The 15,602-nt window shown below is 39.4% G+C and overlaps 1 protein-coding gene across 2 annotated transcripts; it reads right to left on the bottom strand.

The window, feature by feature from the left end:
• Positions 1–2,556: 2,556 nt before the first annotated feature.
• IYD (iodotyrosine deiodinase) lies at positions 2,557–14,740 on the bottom strand. 2 transcript variants are annotated; one of them, XM_058163835.1, is made up of 5 exons: positions 14,455–14,740; positions 9,325–9,504; positions 7,501–7,660; positions 6,269–6,425; positions 2,557–2,839 (listed from the first exon to the last, which is right to left on the bottom strand). In XM_058163835.1, the coding sequence occupies exons 1-5, from the start codon at positions 14,639–14,641 to the stop codon at positions 2,657–2,659; spliced, it is 867 nt and encodes a 288-aa protein (XP_058019818.1). In that variant the 5' UTR covers positions 14,642–14,740; the 3' UTR covers positions 2,557–2,656. The 2 variants fall into 2 exon arrangements, with proteins under 2 accessions (XP_058019818.1, XP_058019817.1); XM_058163834.1 differs by having other exon boundaries at positions 9,325–9,507; positions 14,455–14,738.
• Between the last annotated feature and the right edge of the window lie 862 nt (positions 14,741–15,602).

Consider the following 15,602-nt stretch of genomic DNA (forward strand, 5'->3'; position numbering starts at 1 on the left):
GGGGTCACCAACAAGTCGGACCTCAGGGACCACTAAATTCATAATTTTAAATCCTGTGGACCACTAATATGATCTGCCTAATGACCGGCTGGGTGGGCATGGCTAGGTGGTCATGTGACTGAGTGGGTGTGGCCAACTCGATGTCACTCACATTGAGGTGTGCCTCGCTGGCCTCTACTCACCCTTCCCCTCCCAGCCACTTCTCGCCTCCTGCCTGGGCTCCTTATGATCCCAACAGGAAGCAATTGTTGGAGCAAAGCAGCCATCATGAGAAAGAGTTGTCAAAACAGCTCAGTTCAGATTGGATCTGACCGATAAGCAGGCACAGTAGAAGCACCTCACTGAGGATGACGAGTATAGGCTTTCCAAGCAGAGGGAAGACCTGCGGGAGTGCAAGGCCAGGTACAAGCACCTGGAGGCTCAGTGGGCTGAGATGGTCAGCCAGTTCCAGACCATGATGCAGTCCCACTGAAACAAGGTCCTCCGGCTCTTCATCACCAGCAGCACTTCCCTCCAGCTTTCACCCAACCCCGGCACGAGGAGGCTGAAGCAGATCCCAAGTCAGAATTTCTGCCTCCCTCCAACCCATAGAAAAGGACCCTGAAGGGGGAAATTCTCTGCAGCAACACAAAAGTTCATTGCACATATCCATCCCAGGGGCCATAGGATCCCTGATTTAGTGCAATATAAAAAAATATGTTATAAAAATGCAAATAATATAATATAAAATATTTTATATAATATAAAAAATGCAAATAATTTCTTACGGACCACCAAAATTTTCTCGCGGACCACCAGTGGTCCATGGACCACCAGTTGATGACCGCTGGTATAGGGAGAAAGAAGGAAAATAGGCATGGAAGCAGCACAGGATTAATGGAATTATATACTGCTAAGAGAATGATTGCATTACTTGCCAGTTCTTAAATATGTTTCCACCTTCAACAAAGTTAAAGCAAAATGTTCTTACATTCATCTGTCATGACCACCCAAGAATCTTGTGATACACTATCTGCCCTTATTACAGTATTACTGTAAAGTATAAAACTTTTCTTCTTTATTGTTTCCAGCTTAATGTATTGTTCTGACACAGTATACAGGAACTTCAAAAGCTGGATAGATTTAACAGCAAATTGTTAAAGCTGGAACACAACAGTTCAGTCAAAAACTGGCATAGCTGCTAAGAAGCTGTGATGAAATCCGGAAAAAGCTCCAATTCACACACTGATGCACTAAAATGGTAGAAAGGGCAGGTTGACGTTTACATTCCCACTGAGCTGTGAATCATCTTCTCAATTTATAGAGATAACATGAGTGCAAAGAAAACTATGGACACTTGCTTAAGACCCTGTAAAGAAGTGTAGGGTTCTAATATAGAAAAATTGATAAATTCAGTCAGGTTTTTTTCATAATAAAAAAAGAGAAAAAACCATTTTTTTTTAGTTTTACAGCTAGATTTGTAGGTAAAACAAATAAAACAGCTCCTCAAACCTGTTTCCCCTGAGCTAACTGCCATAAAAGGGATTATTATACTCTTAAACTAATATTTAGAGAAGTAGGGAATCTGTACAAAATACTACCAATGGTAAATCTGGACCTCCCTTAGTGTTAAATCAGTCCCACCCAAACAGCTTAAATCAGTGATGGAAAACTTTTTCGGCAGCGAGTGTCAAAAATGTTGCATGGAAACATCTTGCGCGCACATGCGCTCGTTGGAGCTGTGCTCTGGAAAAGCACAGGTTCTTCCAGGTTCTAGCACAGGTTCTTCCAGGTTCTAGGGTGCATGTGCGCCTGATGACTAGCTGGCTGCACAGGGCGGTTTTCTGCACTGTCACACGCGTGAAGGGATTACGCTTCGGAAAAGCCAAACTTCTGCGTACCCAACAATCAGCTGGCCAGCGTGCATGTGCACACCAGTTTTCAGCACTGCCGCGCACACGGACAGCTGATCATTGTGCACACATGAACACCAGAAATCTGAAAGACAAACAGGAAAGCCTGTGCGTGCCGGGCGACATGGCTTCATGTGCCATGGACACGCCTACCATAGATTCGCAGTCATTGACCTAAATCATGGATACTGGAAGGCTTGTATTGGGAAATCACAAAAAACTTATTCCACACTGGATCAAAAGAAATCGAGTTGTTTGACCCAAATTCTGGATTAAGGGTGAGACGACGGCTGCATGAGCAGATATGTCCCTAAAGATCAGTTTTGAGCGAACGCTCAGGGAAGGAATTGTGGATACACACACACACACACACACACACACACACACACACACAGAAAGAGAGAGAGCAAATGCTTCAAAATATTAAGAAAGTAAATTTAAGTTAAATGAAAATATAATTAGAAACTCTGTTGAGTAAAGTCACTAAAGTCTCACTACAGCCTTTTCCTTGGAATAACCAATAATATTCATCAATGACTATTTTAATCACATTTTGATTGTTCACTATTATATTCCATTGCTTAGATTCTCTTTATTGTAATTTTTAAGGTACCTGGAGACACCTGAAGAAACATGCACATAGAGTCATATTTAGATGCAAAAACACTTCCGTTTATTTGAATGCAGAGTTACAGAAATAATCAAGGAGAACAAATGTTCTTCAGGTGGTTCTTATATCAAAGTATATTCCAAAGTGTTCCGGGTTATATAACCACCATAATGTCATCCAATGGCTTTCTGGAGAAGTTCGGCACAGTGGCGTCTTTCCTGGGGTATCCAACTGGCAGCAGCAGAAGCAACTTTTCATTTGGTGGGCGCTCAAGCAAAACTCTTAAGCGAGGGCCACAGTTCAGTGGAGTAGTAGTAACTGTCACCAGGCCCACATTCTAAAAGCAAAAAGGGAACAAAATGTGAAAACTTTGTATACGAATAGCATTCTTTATCCACCTTGTTCATGTCCTATAAATCTCTGAAGAACATACTGTACATGCTTCAAGTTTTCACCACAATATTTCATTCTCGAATACCTTTTCCCTCAGCCCAAGAGACCTTTTCCCTGTTTAAGATGGCTGTTAAACTGAAACAATTCTTTAAGGATTTTGCAGAAAGAACCAGCTTTAGTGATGTTTTACACATGTTTAATGTTTGTATGTTCTTATTATATAGCAACGGATTGCAAGGCGATCAAACCGGTCAGTCCTAGAGGAGATCAACCCTGAATACTCTTTAGAAGGCCAGATCCTGAAGATGAAACTCAAATACTTTGGCCACCAAATGAAAAGGAAGGACTCACTGGAGAAGAGCCTAATGCTGGGAAAGTTTGAAGGAAAAAGAGGAATGGGACGACAGAGAATGAGGTGGCTGGATGGAGTCACTGAAGCAGTAGGCATGAGCATAAATGGACTTCAGAGGATGGTAGAGGACAGGAAGGCCTGGAGGAACATTGTCCATGGGGTCGCGATGGGTCAGACACGACTTTGCAACTAATAACAAAAATTATATAGCAAACCACTTATGAGTAGGTGGCATACAAACAATTGTACAAATGATTAGATAGATTCATAGATAATAAATAAGTATATGCTTTTTTTTTTTTAATTTATATCCCGCCCTTCTCCGAAGACTCAGGGCGGCTTACACTATGTCAAGCAATAGTCTTCATCCATTTGTATACTATATACAAAGTCAACTTATTGCCCCCAACAATCTGGGTCCTCATTTTACCTACCTTATAAAGGATGGAAGGCTGAGTCAACCTTGGGCCTGGTGGGACTTGAACCTGCAATATTGCAAGCAGTTGCTGTTAATAACAGGCTGCATTAGCCTGTTGCGCCACCAGAGGCCCCCACCTTTTCTAAGGTAAGTATATGCTTGAACATGCATAATCTCTTCAGAAAGTATAAGTACTGCAATTATATACATTTCAATATTGATATATTTTCATAACTGTATAATATAAATTTATGATGCAATACAATTATTTTCTGTTCAGGTTAATACAAAATTACCTGCTCTTCAGTCAAATAGAATTCTTAATGTCCATACATATTTATTCAGGCATTTTAATAATGCATTTTAATAATGCTTACATGTCAATTTGTAATATATATTGCAACATATGCTACATTTAATTCCAAAGGGATTCAGCCTGTTGCTTAAACCCCAGAAGCAAAACCCCAGAAGCAAATTATTAGTGTTGCTTTCTGATTAAATGGATTGTAGTCTATAAAACCTATGCATAAAGGATTACATGAAATATTTCATTGTTTTACCATATACATATGTCTTGTTATTTGTTTCTCCTTTTAGCTAGGGGCAAAATCTCAGCAACTCATACCCTAGGTCTTCTAATGTGAAGCTATTGTTCAAAAACTACAAACTTTGCTTTGCTTTGAGGACACATGGGAAAGCTACTAAAGAGCTGAATTTTGCAATAGAACTGGATAGTGCAACAAAGTTCAAAAGGGCCTTTTATTGAGTCTAACTTTCATTCAGTGCAGGTAACTAAAACAAAATATCTCTTTGCCTGGCTTCCCATCTGAACACATCTAGCAAAAGAAAGCCAAGTAGTTTCAATATTAAACTATTACGGCTTAGATTCCTCCCCCACAAAATTTAATTGGAATCTACCTTCTCATTACTTAAATTCACTGTTTTGTGCCTGAATTTTACAATGATAGAAAATGAGTCCTGGCCTTCTTCCTTGAAACATATTTGATATGCTAAATATTAAATAAATTAGATCTTAGTCATGTTTGTTGTTGGTAGTTGCAAAGTTGTGTCCGACCCATCGCGACCCCATGGACAACGTTCCTCCAGGCCTTCCTGTCCTCTACCATCCTCTGAAGTCCATTTAAGCTCACACCTACTGCTTCAGTGACTCCATCCAGCAACCTCATTCTCTGTCGTCCCCTTCTTCTTTTGCCCTCAATCTTTCCCAGCATTAGGCTCTTCTCCAGTGAGTCCTTCCTTCTCATTAGGTGGCCAGAGTATTTCAGTTGTCATGTTAGATGTTACAATTCTCTAACATATCAAGAGTGTTCTGAATTCTATTTCTGGGGCATTAGCAGTGGTGGGTTTCAAATTTTTTTACTACCGGTTCTGTGGGTGTGGCTTGGTGGGTGTGGCATGGCTTGGTGGGCGTGGTTTGGTGGGGAAGGATACTGTAAAATCTCCATTCCCAGTCCACTCCAGGGGAAGGATACTGTAAAATCTCCATTCCCACCCCACTCCAGGGGAAGGATACTACAAAATCCCCATTTCCTCCCAATCAGCTGGGACTTGGGAGACAGAGAATAGATGGGTGCGGGGCCAGTCAGAATTTTTACTACCGGTTCTCCGAACTATTTAAAATTTCTGCTACTGGTTCTCCAGAACTGGTCAGAACTTGCTAAAACCCACCTCTGGGCATTAGCTATTGCACTGCACTCAATTTTAGATAATCTACAAATTTGATAGTATTCTTCACACTTCTTTATTCAAACCATTAGTAAAAATATTAAAGACTACAGAATTTGGGGTTGATTCTCATGGCAATCATTTATTTTTAAATTTAATAATGAACTATTAACAGTAGTTTTTGAGTATGATCAAAAAATTAGGCAATATTAGTCTAGCAAGAGTTGTTTTTTTAACAAATCCATGCTGGCTTTTGGCAATTATTGCAGTGTTTCAATATATTAATCTCTTTATGAACTACTCTAATAGGAATAAATAGGATTTTAAATTTATCTCAGCTATGATGGTCATTAAATCACTTTCAGTACTCTTCATAATTCAGTATCATTATAAATCTATAAATCAGTCTGTGGACCTTAAATTAGGGATAAGTCCCAAATATGCCTTACACAAACTGTATGCTTAGTCATATTTTATTATTAAAAAATAGTGAACAATTTGGAGAAAGGCCAGTCTTCTGAAACAAAGGGCCCACGTTTGCTATTTTCAGTGCTCAAGCTGAAATATATACAATATAAATTAAGTGTTCAGAATAAATGTGCTTATATTATATTACATTGGCAGATTGTGATGGAATTTTAGTATGTTAACTTTGCTCTAAACTTGCTCAACAGATTTAAATGAAAATCCTCAATCTTGTAAGATTACAACAGACTGTATATTCTGTCAAATATTGTGTACAGCGTCAAAATACTTTTCCATTAAGGCAGAACCAATTCCTCTTTTTGCCCAGATGTGTGGGCTAAGATAAAATATATAGTGAAAGCAGCTTTTTCTAAAAAACAATGGTTGCGCATAATCCTCCACATTGATTATATTTCTTTGTGCTCTTGCTCTTACCCAAATTGCAAGCATACCTGTAAGGCAGCGAGAAGGATGCCACACGCAATAGAAACACTGATCTCATTGTAGTAGTGAGTTTTCTTTTTCCCATCTGGAAGTATTCCATACACCTGCTTGAAAATGAGAATCAAGTATGGAGCGCTATCCAAATATTCTTTGATCCAGTTTGTCCTAAGAAAGAGTCATTTTTAAACAGCTGTTTAGTATTAAATATTTTCACTAGTTATAAAATGCAAATGTATTATACAATAAAATTCTGGTTGAAAACCTTCCAGAAAATCTTTTGAAAGCTGCCAGACATAACACCTACTATTTTTCTACGTACAAGAAAACCCCTTGCATTGTGTTCAGCACCTTGGTTGGGACAATACATCTTTGACTTGTACTGTTTCAATCACAGTTGCAATAAATTGGTTGCCATAAAAATGCCAGGTGAGAAATGAAGTAGATTTGGTATGTTTAAGAATGTGTGTGTGTGTGTGTGTGTGTGTGTGTGTGTGTGTGTGTGTGTGTGTTTTCTGAGGTTTTTGAGGATGTTTGTATGTAGGTCTTTGGTTATTCGGGTTTTCTCCCACGTAAAATTGGAAGTGTCTTGGTGACGTTTCGACGAAGTCTCATTCGTCATCTTCAGGCTGGTATTATCAGCTTCGTGCTTCTGAAGATGACGAATGAGACTTCGTCGAAACGTCGCCAAGACACTTCCAATTTTACATGGGAGAAAATCCAAATAGCCAAAGACATATACATACATACATACATACATACATACATACATACATACATACATACATACATACATATACTGGAAAGAGAGATATTTAAAAGCATAAATAGGCTGAAATGTATTTTCAAACTTGATAGAAAATATAAATAGTGGGGGCATGGTGCAATTTTAGAAATTTGCTAACCATAATTTCAGGATTAAAATAAAAACATTTATTTCATGATTAATTAGATTGTATTGTATATCATTAAATAATTGCACGAATGGATGCATATAGCAAAAGATCATCTTTAGGAATATGTTCTGGTACTTAGGGAAAAAAATGGCACTAATAAGCTAGATTTTAACTGATCCTTATATCCATAACCCAAGGCAGGGGTCTCCAACCTTGACAACTTTAAGCCTGGCGGACTTCAATTCCAGGAGTTGAAGTCCGCCAGGCTTAAAGTTGTCAAGGTTGGAGACCACTGACCTAAGGACATAATCACTCCCTCCAAGTTGCGGCGATCATCCTATTGATACCTTATCCTTTTGATATCATTAACCCATCTGCGCCCCATCCTCTTTATGTAGTTGATTTCTTCCTCTTCTTCAATGATTTCCCGGATCTTATGCTTTACTTCTTTATCGCTGACAACCACAAAGGTCCAAGGTTCAGTATGTGCCCCGCTAGGAGATGTTCCTTTAAGTGAATAAAAAGGAAATATTTGATTTAGAGCAGGGGTCTCCAACCTTGGTGCCTTTAAGACTTGTGGACTTCAATTCCCAGAGTTCCTCGGCCAGCTTTGCTGGCCGAGGGACTCTGGGAGTTGAAGTCCACAAGTCTTAAAGGGAGCAAGGTTGGAGACCCCTGGTTTAGAGAATAGAGCTACCCAGTGATCCTCTAATAGAAGAAAAAATAGACCACAACTTTAAGCCTCATCACTTTTGGAACTAGGATACAATTATGTGCTAAGATTATAGCATTCAGTCAGATAATTGGCTAGATTAACTTCAATTGATTAAAACATTTTGATCACGTATCTCTTCTTTTATGTACACTGAGAGCATATGCACCAAGACAAATTCCTTGTGTGTCCAATCACACTTGGCCAATAAAAAATTCTATTCTATTCTATTCTATTCTATTCTGTTCTAATCATGTAAATGTGTTGCCCCAACGTGAAAGAACAAAGCTAATTTTAATAAAATAATGGATCATAATCTTCCGAATGGCATTTTGAAGAGAAAGCTTTGGGAAGTGGGCACCTCCTGGAACTCATAGAGGCAATAGAAGGGATAACTTTGGCTTCCAAACTATTATTTTATTCATATGTTTAACCCTGCTGTTTATTTTCCAGTTCATCTTATATGAGCTCCCCTATAGTTACTGTACCTTAGAAATGCACTTCCTGAGGCTACATGCTTTACACCAAAAACCTGTGCTATAACTGAGAAACAACTTACACAAGTACAGAGTGACAAGCAAGCATTGTATTTATCTTAATTCAACTTGGTAGACCTCCTTCTTAGCTTTACCATATGGACACATGCTTTTTTCTTACGTTAAATGGACAGTATGGGAATTATTGAGGCAAATTGAAAAGAGTGTCTGTCTGTCTGTTTATCATCATCCATCTATCCATCTATCATGTTGGGAGAGGGATTTTGAAGGATATTGAAACTAACACTGAATTATTATAGGAAGACTGAGTTCACAAAGAGCACCATTTTCTTACTAATGTTGTACACTCCTGTAAAGGTATCATACAATATGGCTTAGGGCCTGGGTACTTACGGGACCGCCTACTGTTACCATATGCCTCCCACCGACCCGTACGCTCTCACAGAGAGGGACTTCTCAGGGTGCCGTCCGCCAAGCAATGTCGGCTGGCGGCCCCCAGGGGAAGGTCCTTCTCTGTGGGGGCTCCCACACTCTGGAACGAACTTCCCCCGGGTTTACGCCAAATACCTGACCTTCGGACCTTTCGCCGCGAACTGAAGACACATCTTTTTATTCGCGCGGGGCTGGCTTAAATTTTATGGATTTTATAGTTTTTATTATTAATTTTAAACGGGGTTTTAATTTCTATATATTTTAAATTTTTAGGCAAATTATAATAAGTTTTTTAATCTTGCATTTTATAGAATATTGTCTTGTCTGTTTTTTATTTGCCTGTACACCGCCCTGAGTCCTTCGGGAGAAGGGCGGTATAAAAATCAAATAAATGAAATGAAATGAAATGAAATATCCCTTTAGGTAGATTGATATTTTCGAAGTGAAAGATAACAGGATGCTATCCTGTTACAATCTAGTTACTCTAGATTTTAATCATTTCCAAGAAATCCATTTACAAAGAGTACTACCTGCAGTTTTAATCACGTTGTCAATTACTTCTCTTGGAACCGGCTCATCACTGATGAATCTAACAGATCGTCTCTTTTTGAGAAGCTCATAAAAATCCTTTGATCTTTTGACCATGTCTTCTTTAGAGTAATGCTCAGTCGAAAAAGGGATGTGAGCTAATTCATTCCATTCATCATCATCTTCTAGAAAATGTGGAGGAGATAATGCAAAAGTAAACATAAAACAGGATAAAGGATTTCAAATATTTTTTCTTGGAAAGAAAAAGTCTAATCTTTGGCCCTATTAACTATCACATCTAACTGTATATCAACAAATAATTTTGGAAGAAGTAATATTTATAGAAGACTATCAGAAGTAATATTTTTTCATACTTGTTGAGTCTTGGGGGGGGGAGAATATACTCTGCATGCAGAAAAAGAAAATTTCTGGCATCTCCATATAGAGCTAGGAAATGACAACAATTCTAGCTAAACTCTTGCAGAACCATGGCCTTAAAATGAATGTAGACCAGGAATGGCCTATGGAAAGTATTACAGTGTAGTTCATTTGTGCTTGCTTAAAATGGGTTTGTAGGAGCTAGACATTAAAATCCTAGAGAACATGTTTTTCTTGCTATAGACCAGGGGTGTCCAATCTTAATAACTTTAAGGTTTGTGGACTTCAACTCCCAGAGTTCCTCAGCAAAGCTGGCTGAGGAACTCTGGGAGCTGAAATCCACAAACCTTAAAGTTACTAAGGTTGGACACCCCTGCTATAGACAATATTTGACTGATCAATCTCTCAGCACCAACTTTATCTGGGAGCGGGAGTGTAAGTAGACAATGCATCTGTGTCCTGAGGCAAACATTTTAATGGCTACCAGTGATGAAGCTCCAGTGCTAAACCTCCCTGGCTGGAATGGGACTTTTTGGCTCCTTGGCCGTGCCTGCTTTTCCGCCAGGGTTTATCCTCCGGGAATTCAACTCTAGCTTTTCCCCTCGGCTGACGCACCCCCATTCATTCGCCCTGGCCATTGGGCCACGGTCCCTCTGTTCCACATCGCTTCGACGCAGCCCATTCGCGTAATAATGAATGAGAAGGGAAGAAGGGTGGTGGTGGTAGTAAGTAAGTTGGCTTCATCCAAAGGGAAGGAGGAGAGAGAGAGAGAGAAAGAAAGAAAGAAAGAGAGAGAGAGACATAGAGAGAGAGAGAGAGAAGGAAGAAAGAAAAGAGAGAAACCCTAGTAGAGAAGCAGGAGTGTCCAAGGGTAGGAGCCGAAAAGTCCTAGACTCTCCCTGGCTATGGTTATTGAAGTTGGAGTAAAGGAGAGGTGACACACAAGTGCTTCTTCCTTGCAACAGCACTGACCCTAAGTCTCATGAGAAAAGGATGAAGGAAGCTAAGAGCAAGCACTGAGAAAGACCCCGAGAGCCATACTTCCATCCTGTACTCCAGGTGTTTCTCAATCACTTCCAGGCAATCCAAATGAGTAGAGAAGGAAGAAGAGGATGGAGGAAGTGTCACTGCTGCTGCTGACTGAAGAAACAGCTAATTTAGGAATGGGATGATTATACTAATATCACTTTGGTACCAAATCAAATGGTTCCTATTTGCCTAAGTTTTTAAATGTTTTCAACTCAGTTTGCCTTGATTTGCTGTTCAGTATAGCTGGTTTGCTAATGAATAGTTGCTTTATGCTCTGATTGCTGTAATTTTATTTTTGCATCATTTAAAAAAATCTATGTACACCACTAGTTTCTCGCAGAAGAAACTGCAGTTTGCAATGTTTTAAAAGTACATAAGAAAATAAAAGATCTTAGAGCAGCTGCAGAATGATTTCTCCCTTTACATTCTAAACTGTACAGAAAAACACATTTTTCCCCCTAAAAAGTGTAAGAATATATTATCGTAGGTACGTTTTTCATGTCTTTCGTGTATAAAGAGGCAGAAAGAACTACTTCCCATTTCTTTAATTTCAAAACAAAAGAATCAGTGGAGGAGGGCTGCTAATGATAGAATGTTCCTCATGCTGTTTAGTTTCTAAGAAAGGCTTCTTATTTTGTCATTTAATTTATTATATACCAAATCATCGATATTTGTAATATCATCGATATTAATAAAATATCTTTCTATCAAAATATAAAGGAAAGTGAAATGATCCATGGGTTAAACATAGGAGAACAAAACAGACTCCACGCAGCAAAATCCATGATCCTAAAACACTGAATTCTTGAAGATAGTGCTCAATGTTGTTTTCTTTGGATGCTGATAGGACTTTAAAAAGTTCTTTAACTTTTCTCATTCTGCCATCATACGCAATTAAGTGACTCTTCTGAATTCACCCAAGCCATGCGGCTGCTTAAAAGCAATGAACCGCTGGATTTGATCAACCTGGATGAGCATGACTAAAAGCTGATCGCAGAATGCAAGTATGACGTTTTCATCCCACCAATCAACGCACTATGTGCTATGACTTCAATCCACTCTCTCGTTTCTTCATTGCAAAGGTTTCTATTACCACCCTCGCAACCTGAACCAGGAAAACAACTGAGAAATGGAAGAAAACTTTTAAGTCCAAGTTCCCGCTTCCAGATTTTTTTTTAACAGCAGTCTTGGCACATGAATTTACATACTCCTACTATTCTTAAATGTAATGCATATTTGGGCCAGTGCCCATGCAACGAATATAAGGATATTCCACGGGAGACCAGCTCCTGAAAGACTAACTCCTGAAAGACTTGAAATTTTGGGCTTAGGCAACTTAGAACTAAGTGTAGTACATAAAATTATCTGCTACAATGTTCTACCTGTCAATGAATACTTCAGCTTCAACCACAACAATACACAAGCGCACAATAGATGCAAACTCATAATAAACCGATCCAAATTAGACTGCAGAAAATACAACTTCAGTAACAGAGGGTCAACGGTTGGAATGCACTACCTGACTCTGTGGTTTCTTTCCCAAACCCCCAAAACTTTAACCTTAGACTGTCTGCTGTAGACCTCACCCCCATTCCTAAGAGGTCTGTAAGGGGCATGCATAAGCACACCAACGTGCCTACAGTCCCTGTAATGTTCCCTTTTATTATTCTTATATAATTCTTATTATTCTTATTTATTATTCTTATATAAGAGGAAGGAGTAGTATTGGCATTTTGCTTTCTACCCCGAGGTTAGTTTGCAAAGCTTATAGGGCTGCCTTCCTCCCAACACAGCCAGCAGTGTTAGGATTGGTCCTCTGGACAAGAGAATCCAGAATCCTCATTTTGGAAATGCATCCAGCCTTGAGCACATAACCACCCTGTCAGAACACATTGGCTTTTTTTTTTTTAATTTGAATTTATATCCTGCCCTTCTCCGAAGACTCAGGGCGGCTTACAATGTGTTAAGCAATAGTCTTCATCCATTTGTATATTATATACAAAGTCAACTTAATTGCCCCCAACAATCTGGGTCCTCATTTTACCTACCTTATAAAGGATGGAAGGCTGAATCAACTTTGGGCCTGGTGGGACTTGAACTTGCAGTAATTGCAAGCAGCTGTGTTAATAACAGACAGACTTAGTCCGTTGAGCCACCAGAGGCCCTTAACTTGAACTTTCTTTCACTTTCTATCCTTCATTTGGGCTTTGGGCTTTTTAGCAGGGATGAAATCCAGCAGGTTCTGACAGGTTCTGGAGAACCGGTAGCAGAAATTTTGAGTAGTTCAGAGAATCAGCAAATACCATCTCTGGCTGGCCCCAAAGTGGGGTGGGAATGGGGATTTTGCAGTATCCTTGCCCTGGAGTGCGGTAGGAATGGAGATTTTGCAGTATCCTTCCCCTGCTATGCCCACCAAGCCACGCCCACCAAGCCACGTCCACAGAACCGGTAGTAAAAAAAATTGGATTTCACCTTTGCTTTTTAGTAAATTAAACCAGGAAAGACGTGGCATGGATAAAAGCGGCATCTAGTTATTTGCACACCGTGGAAAAGCTCCTTGCTTGAGATTAAGCACATTCCATTGCCTTCCATCTAGGAACACGTTATATTGAACTTTCAGGGACATACATCTCAATAAACACTTAGAGTTAAAATGCTTTTATCAATAACTGTTTCTGCTTTCTTTCCCTGTAACTCAGATCAGCTTCACGGCTTCTTATATCAGTTACAGTTATTAATCTATTAATCTACAAAACCAAAAAGGCTCAGACTATGTTAGCCTTGCAAGGTAATTCAGAAAAAAAGCATAGCCAAGAGTAACAGCTCTATCTCAACTGTAAGAGGTTTCTCTCTCCCCCCCCGCCCACCTCTCCTGTTCAATCATATCTGATTCTTGCAGACTGCCTGGACATGTCCCTGCAGTTTTCTTGGCAAGGTTTTTCAGAAATAGTTTGCCATTGCCTCCTTCCTTGGGCTGAGAGGAAAGTGTCTGGCCTAAGGTCACCCAGTTGAGTTCATGCCCAAGAATTCACAGTCTCCTAGTTTCTAATTTGATGCCTTAACCACTACACCAAACTGGTTCTTGCTATAAGGTCACATTAACAGAAACTTCCTTCCATTATTTTCCCCAAAACTAGGGAGGGTCCCTTCTGAGACACATTCACCACCTCTCCTCTTTCAGACTCAAATTGTATTTATTAAACCATTGTCTAGGCTGCAGTTCTTCTTCCTGCCTCCCAAGGTCATTCCCACATATCATTTCTTGCTAATTTTTTATTTTATTTATTTATTTAATCGTATTTATATACCGCCCTATCTCCCGAAGGACTCAGGGCGGTTCACAGGCACTTAAAAAACTCAAAACACATAAATACAATATAAAACAATTAAAAAACTTATTCTATAAGCCCGTTAATTAAAATGTAAGAATAAAAGCCAATTAAAACCCATAAATTTAAAATCTAGCTCAGTCCTGCTAAGAGGCTGCTATTGCCACTTTTGTCTCCTCTTTGGAGTCCATCAAAAACACCAGGCACCATACCAGCACTATTTCATTTCTTCAACCACTCCCGATCTTCAGTGGCATAGGAGTTACAGATTAACATCAAAACACAAATAGTTAAACATTTGTGTAAAGCAGCTTTTCCCAACCTGTTCTTCTCCTATGTGTTGAACTTCAAATCCTCCCCCCCTCCCAATTCTCAGCCAGGAATAGTTCTTCATACCTTCTTCCTCTGCATGTAAATCAGTCCCATCTTTTGAGTCTTCTTCTCCCCATGGGCCAGGCACTGCCTTTTTGCTGGTTGTGCTCAGCTCTGTCTTGGGAGTTTTCCTGCTGTTTCTGAATATTATCCCTATCAAGACACAGATTAGCGCTACCACAGCTGGAGTTAATAAAGAAAACGTCATCATCAATGAATATCAAATGTGGTATCACAAGTCCGCCACGCAGTAAACGCTTCTTGTTAAGAATGAAATTGGAAACAAATAGCCCAAAAGGATTAGAACCACCCCCTTAGAGCGTTTTGCCCTCTTGATTTCCTGAAGCTAGGAATTTTCTGAAACTGCTCTTCAACCTTTAATAAGATCTGGCTTCTTTCCCAGAATTAAGTCTGTTTGTTTTTATACCCGAGTTGAAATCCTATTGCATAATCTGACCCCAAGTTGCATTAAGTTGAACGACACCAATTTAATTGCTACTATGTTCTTGGGAAATCATGAGCCAGTGTATATAGAGTTTGGACAACTCTGAAGGTTGAGCAAAAAAGTCCAATGAAAGCAGTGGTGGGTTTCACATTATGTTACTACCAGTTCTCTAGGTGCCCGCATGCTCATTTCGTGCGTATGTAAGCCAGGTTTGCACACGCACGTGCCTTCCGTGCATGTGCCTGGCCTAAAAAACGTGCCTAGATAAGATGGCATATAGCCACCCACGATTTCCGCTACCAGTTCAGAACCAGTCTGAACCACTTCTGAATGAAAAATACTCAAAACCATCCTAACTGGACTAGGAATGACTCAAGGGTTCCCTTCTAGATATTTTATTGATTTATTGATTTGTTAAATTTATTAACTTACCTCAGGGTATCTCTGATCTATTTTAGATCTATTTTAAACCAGATTAAACCTTTGGTCATCCTACCTTCCTTTAGTATAATCTTAACGAACACATTAAAATGAGCACAAATGAATAGTGAAAAGAATACAATGAAACTTTGGCAAAAGATGGATTTGTTGTAGCAATATAATACTAAAAAGCTTCTTCATACTTTTTCTGGTCTCTGTTTGCACCTCCCCAAGAGAGGTACACCTCACAGTTCAGGAAGCCCTATTTTAGACTGTAAATCACAGAGCAGGTCATAGAATAGAATAG

Source organism: Ahaetulla prasina, chromosome 1, assembly GCF_028640845.1.
Source record: "Ahaetulla prasina isolate Xishuangbanna chromosome 1, ASM2864084v1, whole genome shotgun sequence".
Taxonomy (NCBI): domain Eukaryota; kingdom Metazoa; phylum Chordata; class Lepidosauria; order Squamata; family Colubridae; genus Ahaetulla; species Ahaetulla prasina.